Source organism: Lepidochelys olivacea (assembly GCF_965140295.1).
Source record: "Lepidochelys olivacea isolate rLepOli2 genome assembly, chromosome: 2".
In the NCBI taxonomy this organism is placed as follows: domain Eukaryota; kingdom Metazoa; phylum Chordata; order Testudines; family Cheloniidae; genus Lepidochelys; species Lepidochelys olivacea.
In genome coordinates this window covers 180,387,560-180,406,681 of record NC_140412.1, presented here as the reverse complement: position 1 = coordinate 180,406,681, position 19,122 = coordinate 180,387,560, and the positions used below count along the sequence as shown (strand labels likewise).

The window sequence follows — 19,122 nt, the reverse complement described above, 5'->3', positions numbered from 1 at the left end:
ACCCTCATACTGAGGCAGATACCCAATATGGAAAATTTCAGCCAAAATGGTTAAAATTTGACAAAGTTATAAGCGACTAAAAACAGGGTGTTATAAAGAGAAGTCTCAGGCAATGTTAACTACAGGGAGTGCTACTAGCTGTAAAAACATCATGAACGTTAACTGTTTTCTTTTTTTAAATGTTTCAGATTCTTTGAATATATATTTCTCTATAAAGATGCAGTGATGTTTCAGATTGAACAAGTCACAAAGCTGTGCTCAAAGATTGCTTTGACTGAGCCATGGGATCCTTATGATATTCCTAACAACTCCACTTATGAAGATCAGTACTACATCGGGGGGCCTGGAGATGAAATTATGGTACAGGAATGGTCTGACAGAAAACCAGCCAGGAAATGTAAGTGTTTGGTTTGGTTTTGTTAAAAAATGTCTGCATCTCCTTTACCCAAGATATAATTTTCCAGCTGACTGTTAGTATTGGCTTTCATATTACCACAAAATTTGCAGGAAGAAATAACATGTAATAAATATCCAGCACATACTGTATATCATATTCATTGTATTGTATTAAAGAAAATGTCCCCATTATCTAAGAAGGGTTAAATATCTACAGGAGCATATAATGGAGTTGTTTGCATGTCTCAGACAAAGTTTGGGATGAAATCACACCATTTCCCCATTAGAGTCCAGTAATCTGAGCCCAGAATTATTCATAAGAAAATCTATAATATAGAGAGACTCTTTCACAGTTTAAGGAGTAACTGCACGTGACCTGTGTGGCTTGGAGATTACCCAGTGTGACCCAAGGACTTCTTGGAGCCAACTGACAGAGGGCATTGGGGCTCCATAGGGTTTTATAGGGCTCCCTTGGGTCAGATATATGCACAATAATCACTGAAGGGTAGCATGTGAGGTCTCTGCTGAGAGCCAGTAGCCCAATGGTAATCCTAATCATTTCAAAATGCGTGCATGGATAATATTTGAGGAGTTACGTATCTGAACTGGAAATTGTGTTCTTAAGGCCCTGGTGTTAAGGCAGATTACCAGGAGGTGACATACCTTGGGCGGGTTCCTCTCGGGCACAGGGTAGCAGATGCCTATCTCCCTGTATGGCCGTTTGGGCATTGTGTATTGTGTGCCTCACACTGTAGACCCATTTGCATACTGAGCCAGTTGTTGATTAAGAGATTGCAAAGTCTACAAGAAAGGAGTATATAGGCATCCTGTTTGTGAATAAGGACAGTGGATTGTTCTGATATGTTTATGGGTGCAAACACCCTGGATCCTTTGCTGAGAAGGCAAATTGACACCATGTTTTGCCTCATGAAAATTGGGTCACAGCCAACCTGGCTGAAAAACACTGGAAGGACCTTGGGTGAGCATTGCTCTACAAGACATGAAAGTATCTAGTTAATTAAGTCCGGGTTCTAAAACATGTTACGATTTTATTTGATATGTGACCATTTGTTTCCAATACTTCTACTTGCTATTACTTGAATCACTGTGCTTTGTTATACTTATAACAAATAAACTTGTACTTGGTTTCACTATAAACATATTGTGACAAAGTTCCTCCTCTACCTTGGGTCTTGTGCTTATTGGCGGATTTGCTCGCCTCAGAGATTCACGGCAGCTCCCAGTTTGGCTGTTTTCATGAACCCACAGTCCAAGTCAACTCCTCCTGTGTCTGATCAGGAGTTGGGAGGTTTGGGGGGAACCCGGGCCCGCCCTCTACTCTGGATTCCAGCCCAGGGCCCTGTGAAATGCAGCTATCTAGAGTGCCTCCTGAACAGCTGTGCGACAGCTACAACTCCCTGGGCTACTTCCCCATGGTCTCCTCCCAACACCTTCTTTATCCTCGCCGTAGGACCTTCCTCCTGGTGTCTGATAATGCTTGTACTGCTCAGTCTTCCAGTAGCACACCTTCTCACTCTCAGCTCCTAATGACTCTTGCTCCCAGCTCCTGACACACGCACCACAAACTGAAGTGAGCTCCTTTTTAAACCCAGGTGCCCTGATTAGCCTGCCTTAATTGATTCTAGCAGCTTCTTGATTGGCTGCAGGTGTTCTAATCAGCCTGTCTGCCTTAATTGTTTCCAGAAAGTTCCTGATTGTTCTGGAACCTTCCCTGTTAGGAAACGGAACGTCTTTTGCTTGCTCCTCAGCTATCTGCTTTCTATTCTTTCCTAAAGCCCCCTGGCCCGGATTTTTCTTACTTTTTGCATCTGCCTTAGTCCCCCCCCGACCGGGCCAGACGCTTTTTTTGATTTTTCTTTTTATTTTTTGTGTTTTTTTCCCATCTACGTCCTTTGTCGGCCATCCCCCCCACGCCTGCTTTCGGGCGCAGCTATTTGCCTCAGCTGAGCCCCCGGAGGAGGGGGGGGAAGATTGCCGATTTTGCTGTCCGGAGGGGGGAGTGGAAACCCCCAGACCCAGCCGTTTCGCCAGTAGCTCGGACCTTATAGCATTCTTAACATACCGGAGGACTTGGAACACAGCCAACACAGCCGGAGACGGAGATTTCATCGGACAGAAGAAATAATATAAATCATCGTGACGGAGGCCGTAAGACTGAGTAACTTTCTGAATTATGCTCTCGTGGGGGGGAGTTTGACTGTGATTACTTGCGTTTGTGGCGGCACAGGGGGTGTGGCGTGGAGACCCCCACCCCCGATCCATCGGTGCCCCTACCCCCCCATCGTTATTACAACTGTCACGGCCCCCCCGCAGTCTGTCCCTGCTGGCAATCTGCCATCTCCCTTCGGATCCAGCTGTTTGCTTTGAACTTTGCCTTCCGGACCGGACCTAACAACCGACCAACCGAGACTCTTTGGACAAACGTGTGTGGGTCTGCACCACCCCCCCCCGGACTGCTTATCCTACAACTTGCCCCTTTTACTGGACCCCGATTTTGTTCCCCCCTTCCTCCCAGCCCCCCTCCCTCGGCATTTTTTTTCCTTCCCGTCCGCAGCCAGCGGAGGGAGGGGCTATTCTGCCTTCTCCCCTCCCCCCTTCTCCTTCCGGTGTCTCCCTGTCTCTCCCTGCTCACAATGGCGGGGAACGAGAGGGGCGAGACTGCTTTATTAGAATTAGTTGTCCCTTCCCCACCACCACCCCTGCCCAACCCCCAAGGTCCCCCCCCTACTACTATTGTTAAGGTACTTGCCACCCCCCCTGCTGAGGCACCGGTAGCAGGAGGCACCGGGGTGATTGCTGCTGCTGCTGCTGCACCCACCACCCCCCCAGATTCTAGGAAAACCCCCCCGGTTCGCAAGAAGGGCCAGGGCGGGTGGAAGGGAAAGGGCCCCGCTAAAACCACTGAGCCCTCCATGACGGGAGCTGCCCCCACCGCTGCGGCCTCGTCATCAACCGTGGCGCCCTTCCCAGCGTTTCCCTCCACCAGCTCTGCGATTGTCCCTCCCCCGGCCCCCAGGATGTATGCCCGGGCAGCAGCGGGCTCCCCGCTGCCTGCCGCCTCGTCATCTCGCCCCCCCCCCACCTCTGCCACCATCACCAGCGGCCGAGGCCCTTTCCCCGCCTTGACCAGGAAGCACGGCGTCCGTTGCCTCCTGGTGCCCGCCTCGCCCCGCGTGGAGACATACGTGCAGGCGTTGGCGAAGGTGGTGGGACCCACGGCTATTGTGGCGGCCTCCAAGATGTATGGGAAGGTCGTTTTCTTCTTAGCCTCGGAGGATGCCACCCAGGAGGCGGTGGAGAGGGGCCTGACGGTAGGGGGGGTGTTTGTCCCCCTAGAACCGTTAGAAGACCTGGGCGTTCGCCTCGTCCTTACCTCCGTTCCTCCCTTCTTACCCAATGCTGCCCTGTTACCCGCTCTTTCCACCCTGGGGAAACTTGTTTCTGTTATCAGCCCTCTCCCGTTGGGCTGCAAGGACCCCACCCTCCGTCACATTTTTTCGTTCCGCCGGCAAGTACAGCTTCTACCACCGGCAGGAGCGCGTGACGGAGAGGCGCTTGAGGGGTCCTTTGTAGTCCCCTACGAGGGAGCCCGCTATCGGGTCTTTTATTCTACCGGAGAGGCCCGGTGCTACCTCTGCCGCTCAGCGGGGCACGTCCGCAGAGACTGCCCTTTGGCTCGGGGGGGAGGGGCACCCGAAACCCCTGAGACCCGGCAGGACATTGGCCCCGTCGCTGCCGACGCCCCTGGCTGCCCAGTACCAGGAACCAACCCTCCTCCTACTCGACCCATCGCTGCTCCCATCCGGGCCCAAGAGATACCTTCCCTACAATGCCCGGGCGAGCAAGGGGTTTCCACCCTTGCTAGTACCACCCCAATAGAGCCCATGGAGGAGGGTGTGGCAAGGATATTATCGGGTATAAGAGAGGGCCCTCCCCAAGGAGAAGCCCCCGCCCCTCATGTTGCCCCACCGCTACCTCCCCGAACCCCTAAACCATCGCCTCCGCCCCCCGATACGACCCCTGCTAACCAGCCCCCAGATGATGCTATGGAGGGATGGACCCTAGTCCAGGGGAAGCGAGGCAAGCGGAAGGCTCGAGCTCCGCTGCATCCACCCGACGCGGAAGCCCCCCGGAAGACCAGGAAAGGAGGCACTGCTATCGAGCCTCCCGCCACGGCCGCGAGCGAGATCCATCCGCCGGTGTCGGGAGGGGAAGACGGACTGGCATTGGAGGGCAGAATCCCCCCTCCACGGGAAACCCTCCCCTCCGAGACTCCTGAGAACACCCCTTCTGCCTGGATGCTACCCGAACCCCCCGCGGACCCCGAGGCGGCCGTTGAGGCTGGCCCTAGAGGAGAGGCCCCCGGGGTGGCAGGAGTTGGCCTCTCCTCCGTGTATGCGGAGATTGAGGCCCTAGATTTGACCCCGGTCACCCAGGGAGGGGATGATTTGCTGCCGGCCGGCCTCGAGCTGGGCAGCCTTACCCCAGCCTCCCTTTCCCCATGCTCCCTCCCCCTTTTTGCCTTCCCGGGTGAGCACCCTGCAGAAGGCGGTCCACCACCTGATGCCGTGACCGCTAAAATCACCATGGAGCCAGCACCTAGCATTATTGGGAGCCCCTCCCCTTCCCCCTTAACCCTTGATTCTGCTCAGGAGGCACTTTCCTTTAGCTGCTCGCCTCCTGCACCCCAGAGCCTTACCCCTGCCCCCACCCCTGCCCCTGCCCAAGGTCCCTCCTCCTGCAATGTTAATGCCGCCCCTGGGGTTATTTCCTTTCCGCCTTTTGCAGACTCCCCCCAGGGAGCAGTCTTTGCACTTTCTAGTCGCGACCCGTTAGGAGTGGCAATTTTTCCCCTGCCATCCCCCTCCACCCCAAGGCGTGAAATGAATTTAATAACCCCAGCCTGTCAGACGCCCCGTCGGTGGTCCGCACCCTGTCTACCTGCCTTAGCGGACCACGAGGCTGTATTAAGAGGCCCATTAGGGAATACCTCGGGAATTGTAACCCCACCCCCCCATGAGCTGCGGCATGCGCTACGGAAGTTCCTAGAGCACTCCCGTGGCGCCCGCAATAGGGCACAGCTGGCTCTTCGGCTATGGGGGGACTTTGATCAACTCCTCCAGGCCACAAAGTCCCTTATGAAGGAGGGCAGGGGGCAAGGAAAGCGCGGTGCTGCGGCCTACGAGCGAGCCCGCAGCTTCCGAAGCGATCTACTCACCCACGGGATGGGTCATGGGTTGCTGCGCAACCCGCCGGGGGCCCTGAACCCCCCCGCCAATACGAGACCCCCACTCCCCCAGCCCTCCGTATGACGCCTCTTATTATTGCGACCCTGAATACCAGGGGCTGTAGGATGGCTCTCCGCAGGTCCCAGGTGCTCTCTTACCTTCGGGAGGGGAGGTACTCTGTAGTTTTCCTGCAGGAGACCCATACAGACCCGGCCGCCGAGGACAGGTGGCGGCTGGAGTGGGGGGACGGGGTATACTTTAGCCACTTTGCGACCTGGCAGGCTGGAGTGGCAACCCTATTCTCCCCCAACCTACGGCCTGAGGTGCTAGGGGTCAATGAGGCCGTGCCGGGTCACGTGCTGCACCTTCGAGTCCGTATGGAGGGGCTCGTGGTTAATTTTGTTAACATCTATGCCCCGCAAATGAGCTCCAGGCGGCCACAATTTTATCAGCAGGTGTCCGACTTTCTCGGCACCCTGGATTCGCACGAGTGCCTGGTCCTGGGAGGGGACTTTAACACCACCCTCGAGGAACGGGACCGCTCAGGGGCCGAACCGAGTCCGGCCGCTGCGTATATTCTCCAAGGGATAGTTGACCATCATTCCCTAGTGGACGTCTGGCGTGACCATCACCCAGATGACACCTCCACGTTTACCTTTGTCCGGGTGGAGGCCCATCGGTCACACCACTCTCGGTTGGACCGTATTTACTTATCCCGTTTCCATCTTTCACAGGCCCACTCCTCCGCCATTCGGCCGGCCCCATTCTCCGATCATCATTTAGTCACTGTAACGGTTTCCCTCCGTGCAGAGAGACCGGGGCCGGCCTATTGGCACTTTAATAACAGCCTGTTGGAGGACGAGAGCTTTGTGATGTCCTTCCGGGAGTTTTGGTTGGCCTGGCGAGAGCAGTGGCGTGCCTTTCCCTCGGTGCGGCGATGGTGGGATCTCGGGAAGGTGCGCGCCAAGCTCTTCTGCCGTGACTACACTCGGGGCACCAGCCGACGGCGAAATGCGGCGATAGAGCAGCTGGAACGGGAGGTCTTAGAGATGGAGAGGCGCCTGGCCGCCGATCCCGAGGACCCGTCCCTCTGCGGAGCGTGCCGGGAGAAGCGGGAGGAGCTCCGGGCCCTTGAGGACCACCGGGCCCGAGGTGCCTTCGTTCGATCCCGCATCCGCCTCCTTCGGGAGATGGACCGCGGCTCCCGCTTCTTCTATGCCCTGGAGAAAACGAGGGGGGCCAAGAAACACGTCACCTGCCTTCTTGCGGAAGACGGCACCCCCCTCACGGGTCCGGAGGAGATGTGTGGGAGGGCCCGTGACTTCTACACAAGCCTTTTCTCCCCGGACCCGACCGATCCTGACGCTTGCGAGGTGCTCTGGCAGGAACTCCCCACGGTCAGCGTGGGCGACCGAGACCGACTAGAGCTGCCTCTCACCCTGGCCGAGTTCTCGGAAGCCCTCCGTCGCATGCCCACCAATAAATCTCCGGGCATGGACGGGCTGACCGTGGAGTTTTACCGCGCGTTCTGGGACATTCTCGGCCCAGACCTAGTCACCGTCTGGGCTGAGTCCTTGCAGAGCGGGGTCCTCCCTCTGTCATGCAGGCGAGCGGTGCTCGCTTTGCTGCCAAAGAAGGGGGACCTCCGCGATCTACGAAACTGGCGTCCCGTCTCACTCCTTAGCACGGATTACAAAATCATAGCGAAAGCAATCTCGCTGCGGCTGGGGTCCGTGATGGCGGACGTGGTCCACCCAGACCAGACCTATACTGTCCCGGGTCGCAGCATTTTCGACAACCTCTTTCTCGTCCGAGACCTTTTGGAACTCGGGCGGAGAGATGGTCTATCGTTCGCCCTCCTGTCTCTTGATCAGGAGAAGGCGTTTGATAGAGTAGACCATGGGTACCTCCTGAGCACTCTGCAGGCGTTTGGATTTGGACCTCAGTTTGTGAGTTTTCTCGGGGTGCTGTATGCCTCCGCGGAGTGTTTGGTTAGGCTCAACTGGACCCTGACTGAACCGGTCAGCTTCGGGCGAGGAGTGCGGCAAGGGTGCCCCCTCTCGGGCCAGTTGTATGCTCTGGCGATCGAGCCTTTCCTCTGTCTCCTCCGCAGGAGGATGACAGGGTTGGTGCTGCGGGAGCCGGAGCTGCGGCTGGTCCTGTCGGCGTACGCCGATGACGTACTTCTCGTGGTCCAGGACCCGGGCGACTTGGCGCGAGTGGAGGCATGCCAAGCCATCTATTCGGCAGCCTCCTCCGCCCGAGTCAACTGGGTCAAGAGCTCTGGCTTGGCGGTGGGGGACTGGCGGCAGGTGAGCTCCCTCCCACCCGCACTTCAGACCATCCGGTGGAGTGCGGGTCCACTGCTCTATCTCGGCGTTTACCTTTCCGCCACGCATCCTTCCCCGCCGGAGAACTGGCAAAATTTAGAGGGCGGGGTGATAGAGCGGATCCGGAGATGGACGAGGCTTCTTCGATGTCTCTCCCTCCGAGGGAGAGCACTGGTGCTTAACCAACTAGTCCTGTCCACGCTCTGGTACCGGCTCAACACCCTGGCCCCGGCCCCGGGTTTCCTGACCCATCTCCGGAGATTGATTCTAGAGTTCTTTTGGTCAGGAATGCACTGGGCCCCTGTTGGAGTTCTTCATCTACCCCTGAAGGAAGGAGGGCAGGGCCTGAAGTGTCTGTACACTCAGGTCCGCGTCTTCCGCCTCCAGGCCCTGCAGAGGCTCTTTTATAGTGCAAGTAGTTCGGCGTGGAGCATACTGGCGCACGCCTTCCTGCGCCGTTTCCAAGGGTTTCGATATGACCGGCAGCTCTTTTATCTTTCTCCGAGGGGTTTTCCGCGAGACCTCTCCGGGCTGCCGGTCTTCTACCAGGACCTCCTCCGGACCTGGAAATTGTTTCTAACAACCAGGTCCGTGGCGGCCACCGTGGGGGCAGATCTCCTCACGGAGCCCCTGCTACACAACCCCCAGCTCCGTGTGCAGGTGGCGGAGTCCCGCTCGGTGCGCCAGAGGTTGGTCCTGGTGGAAGTTACGAGGGTCGGAGACCTCCTGGACTACGACCGGAGAGACTGGCTGGATCCCCTGATGCTCGCTCGGCGCATGGGGCTCTCCAGCCTCCGTACCCCCCGGCGCGTACTTCAGGAGGTGAAGGCCGCCTTGACCCCCGCTGCTCGGGCTTATGTTAGCCGAGCCTTGTGCGAGGGCACACCCCGCCCATCCCTTACCCCAGGCCCGCCGGACCTTTCCATCGGGCCCCCACCCCATAGATCCCAATACACCCCTCACCCTTTCACTGCAAGCCGGCTGCACGAACTGCAGCCGGTTAGCTTTCAAATTGCTTCACGGAAATATTTATATACACTTACGCTTCACACCCTTCACGCCCACACCCTGGTGTCCCGCCCCGATACAAAGTGGCGGGATCTCCTGCCACCTTTGGAGGGTGAGCAACCTCGGTGGGCCAGCCTGTATTCCACCCTGGTCCCAAGGCCCGTCGGGGACATCAGTTGGCGGCTCCTTCACGGAGCTGTGAGCACGGGCGTGTTTTTGACACGGTTTACCCCCATTCCGGACACTTGTCCTTTTTGTAATGTGAGGGAAACCCTGGTGCACGTGTATTTAGAGTGCACCAGATTGCAGCCCCTTTTCCGGCTCCTCACAAATATTTTATTACGCTTCTGGCTTCATTTTTCCCCCCACCTTTTTATCTATACACTTCCCATTCGTGGCCCCACAAAGTCGCGGGATCTTCTGGTCAACCTCCTCCTAGCTTTGGCTAAAACAGCCATTTACAAAACCAGAGAGAGGAGGTTGGCCCATGAAACGTCCTGCGATTGTGGGGCCGTTTTCCGATCCTCAGTACACTCACGTATCCGAGCGGAGTTCCTCTGGGCGGCGTCCACCGACTCCCTTGAAGCCTTCGAGGAGCGGTGGGCGCTGTCTGGGGTTCTCTGCTCGGTGACCCCGTCCGGTTCCCTCCGTCTGACCCTTTGATTGAGGGGAAGAGCGAGAGACGCCAGCCCCAGCCATTGCCGCTGTGGATACCATCATTCCTGTCATCTAGGAGGGGTCCTATAATACATGGGTGTCTACCCCCCCCTCCCTAAACCGCCCACCCCGCAGCCGTGCCCATCTTACCGGGCACTCTCAGGAGAGGGAGGATCGGTGACACTGGGCGCGGCACTGGGTAACTCGAGGGGGTGGAAGACCACGAGTGTCGAGGAAGCCCCCCCGCTCTAGGCCACCAGGTAACTCAGGAGGGTGGAAGACCACGAGTGTCGAGGAAGCCCCCCCGCTCTGGGCCCAGGCTAGCCTGAACACTTCTCCCTCCTGAAAGCTGCTGTGTTATACCTTCTGATTGCGTTGTTTTGTTGCATAGTTGTTTTGTTTCCTTTGGTAATTCTGTAAGCGTTACCAATAAACTTTCTTTTTGTTTTAAAAAAAACCTTCCCTGTTACCTTACCCAGGGAAAAGGGACCTACTGCGGCTAATATATCTGCCTTCTATCACTCTCTTGTAGACCTGGGTCAGCTGGGTCTGGCCTGGTGGTCGGGGATGGCTGGCAGGCGAGCTCCCTCCCACCCAGGCTTCAGGCCATCCGGTGGAGTGTGGGTCCGCTGCTCTATCTCGGCGTTTACCTTTCTGCCACACATCCCTCTCCGCCGGAGAACTGGCATGATTTAAAGGGCAGGGTGATAGAGTGGCTCCAGAAATGGACAGAACTACTCCGGTGTCTCTCCCTTCGAGGGAGGGCACTGGTGCTTAATCAACTGGTCCTGTCCATGCTCTGGCACTGGCTCAACACCCTGGTCCCGGCCCCGGATTTCCTGGCCAACCTTTGGACGTTGATTCTGGAGTTCTTCTGGTCAGGACTGCACTGGGTCTCTGCAGCGGTTCTCCATCTACCCCTGGAGGAGGGAGGGCAGGGCCTGAAGTGTCTCCGCACTCAGGTCCATGTCTTCTGCCTCCAGGCCCTGCAGAGGCTCCTTTATGGTACAGGTAGTCCGGCGTGGAGCGTACTGGCGCACGCCTTCCTGCACCGCTTCCGGGGGCTCCGATATGACCGGCAGCTCCTTTATCTCCATCCGAGAGGTCTTCCGCGAGACCTCTCTGGGCTGCCGGTCTTCTACCAGGACCTCCTCCGGACCTGGAAACTGTTCACAGCGACCAAGTCCGTGGCGGCCTCTGTGGGGGAAGATCTCCTCGCGGAGCCCCTGCTACACAACCCCCAGCTCCGTGTGCAGGTGGCAGAGTCGCCCTCGGTGCGCCAGAGGTTGGTCCTGGCGGAAGTCACCAGAGTCGGAGACCTCCTGGACTATGACCGGGGAGACTGGCTGGATCCCCTGACGCTCGCTCAGCGCATGGGGTTCTCCAGTCCTCGTACTGCCCTGCGCGTACTTCAGGAGGTGAGGGCCGCTTTGCCGCCCACTGCTCGGGTTTACCTCGACCAGGTCCTGCGAGAGGGCGCGCCCCGCCCACCCTGCACCCCAGGCCCTCCGGACCTTTTCATCGGGCCCCTGCCCCGTGGACCCGACCATCCCCCCCGCCCCTTCACCGTGAGCCGGCTGTGCGAGTTGCAGCCGGTCCGGTTCCAGACCGCGCCAAAACGACATCTCTACACGCTCGTGCTCCACACCCTCCACGTCCTCACCCTTGCGTCCCACCCCAACACAAAGTGGCGGGACCTCCTGCCACCTCTAGAGGGTGAGGAGCCCCGGTGGGCCAGCCTCTATTCCACCTTGGTCCCGAGGCCTGCCAGGGATATCAATTGGCAGCTCCTTCACGGGGCCATGAGCACGGCCGTGTACTTGGCGCAGTTCACCCCAATCCCGGACTCCTGCCCTTTTTGCGGCATGAGGGAAACCCTGGCGCATGTGTACCTGGAGTGCGCCAAGCTGCAGCCCCTATTCTGGCTCCTCATGAATGTTTTGTTAAGATTTTGGTTGCACTTTTCCCCTCACCTCCTTATGTATGCACTCCCTGTCTGTGGCCCCACTAAGTCACGGGACCTCCTGGTCAACCTCCTCCTGGCCCTAGCTAAAATGGCCATCTATAAAACCAGAGTGAGGAGGTTGGCCGATGGCGTCTCCTGTGACTGTGGGGCCTACTTCTGATCCTCCGTCCATTCACGCCTCCGGGCAGAGTTCCTCTGGGTGGCGTCCACTGACTCCCTTGATGCCTTTGAGGAGCAGTGGGTGCTGTCCAGGGTTCTCTGCTCGGTGTCCCCATCCGGTTCCCTTCGTTTGACCCTTTGACCACACTCCTGTCCCTGTTATTTCATTAGTTGCCCCCTGCATTTATTTGGTGTCCAGGTCCTGTGGATCTCCCTCTTAGGCTGGGCGGGGGGATCCTTTAGCAGTGGGTGGGCTTCACCCACCCACATACCGGATCCCAATAGGATCACTTTCTTGTAGCCATCTGGCCAGACCCTGTCACAATATATAAGTGCTGTGCTTTAAGCAGAGCCGTGATCTTAGGTGTAAATGGTAATCTGGGATGTACTGTTTCTTTGGAAATGGCAAATCTGTGAATACTACCAGAGTCCACTGTATCAGGGACTGGACACTCCAGGGAGAGGCTTGAAGTGGTCGTAGGTTAGAGTGTGCCTGTTGCTAACCTGTAGAGAGACAGGAGGGCCTATGTAGATCTAGAAGGGGGTGCTTGTGTTGCCTCTGACTGAAAGAACTGGGTAGCTGTCCCATGGCAGGCATAGACAAAGCTTCTTCGCGCTAAGAGTAGGTAGTAGCAAGATACCTCACAACCCTGGGTACCTCTGGGAAGCATCACACCCAGACCTTAACTATAAAAAATAGTTCTTAAACCCCTCTGAATTTAAATTGAATTTACAGCATTATCCAGTTAATGCAATACTTATGGTTATGACCAACAAAATATACGGCTAGTTATGAACCTTAATACTCAGCCAAGGGAAAATATTTCTTTAATAAAAAAAATTAAAAATAAAACAAAGGAAAAGATTGTTAGAACTCTAACTAGACTGGATGCATCCTCACACATTCCACTAGAGACATGTCACCACCCACACCAGGAAACTTGTTATTCAGATCCAGTATCATTGGCAGATTTATGGTACTTGATATCCAGATAGTATCAATTTGCACTCTTGAAGTCATTTGAATATGCCCTGCTATATTGTACACCAACAGTTATTTTTGTGTCTTTCATAATATTGAAAGAAAACAATGTCCTGTTCATGTCTGTCTATCCATACATCCCTCCCTCCCTCAGAACTAATTTGGTTTGGATTCTGGAGGTTGTTATTATGGTAAGGTTATTCTGGTTTCATGGAAATATATTGTACTTCAATAGCATTTTATTTTGCATTCATTTTTATATGAAATTCACAAAAACCATAATGAGCAGGTCTGAAAAGGATCCTGTAGACTGTTCGTTTATTTATATATGTTCACGAATGTATTACAATTTTCTGAGAAGTGTGTTGAATTTATTGCTCATTTTATCAGCCTTTATTTAGACGTTCTGTGTGTGTATCACCACTCAAATTGTTTTGTTAATGTGGACTGAATTTTAAAATGATAGAATAAATGTGCATGACCATTTGGATAAGAGAAGGTAGAGGCCACTAAAGGGCTGGAAGAAAGAAAAAAATTGTCACTAATAGGGGTTACTGAAATGCGGATGTCACTGCATCTAGCATGATGGTGTATATTTTCCATCCATTAGGGGCTGGAATCAGGGTTTCTGTAATAAGAAATACTAATCAAATGCACTAGGATTTACTGTAAGGATCTCTGGACTTGGTAGCATCTAGGGTTTAAAACTTAAAAAGTATCAAGTGGTTATGTTCAGATGTATTCTCCCTCTCCATGTCTTATAATTTAATTTGTAATGTATGTTAACCTCCCTGTGATTGAGCAAGGAGACACATGGGAATTGGTGCACTGGTCAATTTTGAAATTTCAGTGCAGATTCTAGCTTATGCAAGGATACAATGCTGAAATAATATACACATCCAAATTCAAGAAGTATAACATTTTTTTAAAGAGCCAAGATAGAATCAACAGCTTTAAAATGCCCTAAATTCTTGATCTTTAGTCTTACTGTTAGAAACTCATTTTTTTTAAAATTATTTGTTAGACAGTAACCAATTTTTTATCAATCTTTATAATCCCAAAAGAGCCTTCCACAGAAGAAATCCCTTAATTATTACACCAAAGGAAAAATATCTGCTCTGCCAGTGTTTAATTATGGCACCTTTTAAAATCTGTATGATAAAATACAATAAAATTCAGCTTTGAATCGCCTCTTTCATACAAACTGTGTCCCAAATAATGTGCAAAAGTAGGCTCTAGATCATCAAGGTGTTTGAGCACATCCCTAAAACTATACAGTCACCAAGTTAAAAAAGGGGAAGAGAAAAGTTAAGAGGTGCAGACAAGAGAGAAAATATATGCTCTGAGGTGAGATTTAAAAAAGGTTGGTGAATCAATGAAGCCCTTCTGGATGGCGGAAGCTGTAGAGAGAGAAATTCTTGCATCAGCAGTGGCAAGATTACATGAATTGACAAAGGGAAAACTAGTGGTGGAGGACCAGAGAGAGAGAGGAGGTCTGAGACTTAGGCTGGACTAAGTCCATGACGTATTCTCAGTCTCAGGATACAAATTTTGTGCTCTTGACTTGTACCTTGCAGTGGAGAATAGGGTCCAAGGAGTGCAGGATTTGAACAGGATTTCAAATGAATGGTGAGCTAGGGGAGATGCTTAGGGAGGTGGAAGTTGCACTAATGAAGGTATGGGTAAAGATTTCCACAATGGGGGCAGGCAAGGGGAAGGCTTATATGGGCAATGCTGTGGAGAAGATGATGGGCAGATTTGCAGAAAAAGAGTTGTGGGAGAAGTAAAATTTTAGGGATTAGGATGGTGCCAAGGATTTACAGGGAGATGGGAGGAATGAGTCAGGGAAAGAGGTAGAGGAGTTCAAGTTGTGTTTGGGAATGCTTCTTCTTTTCCAGGATGAACACTTCTGTGTTTGAGATAGTTAACTAGAAGAAGATGAAAAGAAGCCATATATATTTTCATTAAAGATGTGACAAAAGGCAAAATATGTACAGCTGAAGTTCATCAGTATAAAATTCACAGTTAGCAATTAAGATAACTAAAAGGAATGAAGGTAGAAGGTTGTGGGTCTCCACAGAGGAGGAGTCTTGGTGTAGAGAAGGAATTCCCACCAAAACAGAGAATGAGCGACTTCATAGGTAAGAGGAAATCAGATATCCTACATAGCTATGGAAACTGAGTATTGCATAGTGTCAAAAGTGGCTCTGAGGCCCAGTAGTATGAGACTGGAGAAAGAGCCTTCAGTAGCAGAAGGAAGAAATACATTTGGCAATGTGTTAACTACGGAAAGAGAGATGTTTTCAAGTTATGGTGACCATCAAGGATACTCAGACCTCTTCAACTACCTCGGAATACCTGTGGGATGCAGTGTTTGATGTTTACTCGAAATGTGGGACCCAAAACATTTTTCATGCAGGAAACACAAAATGCTGTGGAGTTCCTCCCTTTTGTGTAAATAACTCCTTCTAAAACTTCAATTTCATGGTTCTTTATTTGTGAGGTAAATAATTTTTGAGAATAAAAAGGAGATGATGTAAATTTGTGTGGAACGTACGTAAATTTAGGATTAAAATAAGTGATGTCCCTCCAAGTGAGGGGCATGTGGGAGCTATGAGAGAGTCAGATGGAGAGGTGAGAGAAACCTACTTTCTTGTTTACGTGGATGAGAAATTGATACTTATAGGTGGAGCTGCAGATTTGCCAACGCACTTTTTGATCAAAACTCATTTGTAAATTTAGTAAAAGTCACAGGTTTAGGGGAAACCGGTTTGTAAAGTCATGGATATGAAATTTCAACTATACCTCTTTAAATACAATATACATAAATGCCTCCTTCTTCACTGCCCTCACCGCAATGGGGGGCGGGAAGAGGCATTGACCTTGTATCAGTTCCCTCTGCCTCGGCACAGCAGTCCTAATCCCACACAGGGAAGGCCCTGGAGTGAGAGGGCTGGAGAGCAAGCCCATCCCACACTCACTTCACAGCAGCAGCTCCTGTCCCATAGGACTGGGCCTGGCTCCCCACACTGGGTGTTGCCAGCTGGCATGCAGGTCACAGTGCACTCACTCAAGTTTGGCCTGGCCACCAATCCATCATGATGTGAGGGAGCCAGGGCCAGTCTTGCAGGACAGGATCTGTCACCATGGGATGAGTATGGGGTGGGCTTGCTCTCCAACCCCTTCCACTGGGGCCTCGCCTCTCTACCAGGCTGGCGACCACCTAAGTGCTTCCCACAACCCACTGATGGGTCATGACCCAGGGTCTGGAATATAACTGCTTTATTAAAATGATGGGCACAAAGAAAAATCTCAGACAAACAAAAGTCAGAGCATCCATGACATTTTTACCACCCTGACAAACTTACCGCCCTACTTATAGGTCAACACTTGTTTTAGGTGAATATAAAGGCAAAGGAAGCATTATGTCAGAAAGGTCCAAAGAACTGAGAGAGTGAGTTGAGGAAGGAAAAGAAATGGAAGAGAGTGGGGGGTTAGGGAGGCAGTATTGGCACGAATTAGGGCAATATTAGATCGAAAAAGGGAAGTCTGCAGACATGATTCTCTGATCAGAACAATTTCCTGGTAATTAGGGATTAACTCCTATTGGATTAACCCAATCCTAAATTGATTGATGCTGTCCATTAGAGTAGCAGATATCAGTCCAGCTCATGACTTGCTTAAGATATATATACAGCATACAGAGTTTTCAAAAATTGCTCCATAAATTAATATTCAGCTCATGACTAAACATTTTATCTTGAAACAGCATGCCAAACATTTTTCTTTTCATTTCTCCATTAAGGCTGGGATTTTCAACGTTCTAGGTGTCCAAAATTCCCGGAAAGTTGTCACTGAAGTCAGGAAAATATGCAAATGTTCTTTTGTCTCTTTAATAACAACTTTAAAATAATTCATGCTTGTCCCATAAAATAGTCACATTTTGTGCTTCATTATAGTTGAGTCCTGGGTTGGCGTTTACACAGTCAAGGACTGTTACCCAGTGCAGGAAACCTACACCAAGAACTACAGCGTGACAACCTCCACCCGCTTTTTTGATCTACAGCTGGGTATTACTGACCCCTCTGTGTTTACCCCACCCAGCACCTGCCAGGACGCCCAGCCAATAAAGATGAAAGATGAATGCTGATTATGAACAACGGGTTGCCACATGCAAACAATAACATGGAGGATAATTATTAATAATCAGCAACTGACATGTAACCTGTTTTTTGCTCTTTTTGGAATTGTGAGTTTTCATTTGAAAGAGAACACAATATTTAATTGAACAGGACGGTAAGATGTGTAACAGAAAGGATATCTTTATGTCAGTGTTTCACTAAATTAAACTCTGTTCAACGATGCACTTGGTGTGTTTGTTACTGAAAAAGTAATGTTTATAGGCACTGTAGTTAGCTGTGAATATTTTTTGAAAGTTTCATTATTTAATATTTTAAAATGCCAACACAAAAGTATATTGTGCTCCTATTAACATAAAAGAAAAGTTGTTTGGAGGGTTTTATGGAGTTGGTAAAATATATTCTGCTTAAGAGCTTAACTGTAACCATAAAATGGCATAGCTTAAGACGACTACATCAGAGTGATTAAATGCATTCTCTTGGTTTTTTTATCCTTGCTCTTCAAAAAGCTGTCAGTCAAGTGTACAGGGGTTTGAGGTCGTTGGTTTTTTTGCAAAGAAACCAGAGTAACTATTCATATAATACGATGTGACTGATGTAATACTTTAATGGGTGGAAAATAAAAAATTAAGCCAAAGTTTTCTTACATTTACTAATCCTTCAGTGAAGCCTTTCTGATTAGACATTTTTCTGTTTTATTCATTTCTAATTCATGCTTTGTCAAGGCATTTTTGCTTTTAACCTATGCAAGGAAATTAACAGATACTGCATGCTGAATTGCTATAATTGTCTGTAACTCCTATTTTCAGAAGTCTTTCTTTTTTTCAGAGAGTATGAAAGGCCTTTACAATTTCAGGTAGAAGTAAAAAGCACCTGCTCCTGTCACCTAACTAGTCAAAGCTATATTAATGCACATACAGCTCCTCACATTGCAATTCAAATGAAAAACCTAAATGTGTGACAAAAGGGAAAATGGTATTTTAAAGGCCTTTTGCATGGTATGATTACAATGCACTATGAGCGAAACACGAATGACAATCCTGCTTTTGTTTGCACACATTCCTTTGATCCCTGAATATGTTCATTGTTAAATCAGCATTCCAAAACATTATCATCCACATATAGCTATTTGCTGGTGGAAGGAATGAGAGCTTAGTTATAAAGAAAGAGAAAAACCAAAAAGCCCCAGGTAATGTACATTTTTAGCAGTACTAGCTTTTATCACTTAGACACTGTAGCACATTATGTATTTTCCTTTCAGAGCTGGAGTCATGAAGGAATTTTCTTTAGTGGAGCTCTTCCTGCAAGTATACATGTGAACTAGCTGAAATATAACTAATTAATGATATTTTCCCAAACATTAAAGTTTATGGAGATGTGCTAGTGGAAATAGAATTGGATTTCCTATCAATTTAGTATGCATTTAGTCTCTGTGATTCCTCTGTAATTTTGTGACAACTTAAATACTAATTGCATATTGTTTTCATTAGGGCTTCTTGCTGAAAGCTGGAAAATATAATAAACTTGGCTAGCAAACATGGAACTGTGATTCCACATCATTAGGCTTTGTTGTGGTTTGACAGATAACTATGTAATCTCTCTGCGTGTGGGTGTAATACCGTGTCTATAATTATATTGGTTCTAACAATAATATTAGATGGTCTTTTAATATTCATTTGCAGAAGTCTGTAACACAAAGTGCTTTTAAAAATTTTGCAGTGATATCCAAGTTAATTTTCAATGGCAAAATATATACGGTTTAAAACAATGCTGTTTTTGAATTTTTGAGTTCTGCCCTATATATTCAATAAAGGGACTTGTTAAAGAAAGAACAAAGAACCTTGGATTTGTTTTCTCATTGTTCTAAACGAGTGTGTCATTAACCAAAAAGTTTGCTTAGTTTGTTATCATAGTCTTCAACAGAGGCCCTTAACATTGCTTATTGGCTCTCTTACACCACTCTGGCAGTGTTAAGTACTTTATAGTGGGAGTAAATTACATTTATGCCCACTTTAAGGTCCATTCCCACTGCCTGACTGATGTAAAGGGGCTTTCGTGTAAATGAAACTGTGGGACAGTAATTTCTTCACAACAACTATCCTGGGTGTAATACAGTAATCAAGCATTTTCTTTTCCCATTAAAATCAATGAGGGCTTCATGGTAGGGAGCTTTTGTGAAAATCAGGCCATTTATTTAGGTGCCTTAATATAGATGTGAAGGTAAAATTTGTAGAAG

At 50.3% G+C, this 19,122-nt stretch overlaps 1 protein-coding gene across 1 annotated transcript in view; it reads left to right on the top strand.

The window, feature by feature from the left end:
* EPDR1 (ependymin related 1) overlaps positions 1 to 18,653 on the top strand; it is a 52,228-nt gene extending 33,575 nt beyond the window's left edge. Inside the window, exons 2-3 of the mRNA XM_084619585.1 lie at positions 189 to 397; positions 16,707 to 18,653. Of these exons, the coding sequence (XP_084475711.1) occupies positions 189 to 397; positions 16,707 to 16,897 (400 nt within the window). The 3' untranslated portion in view covers positions 16,898 to 18,653. The remainder of the gene's footprint in view (positions 1 to 188; positions 398 to 16,706) is intronic.
* Positions 18,654 to 19,122: the final 469 nt, after the last annotated feature.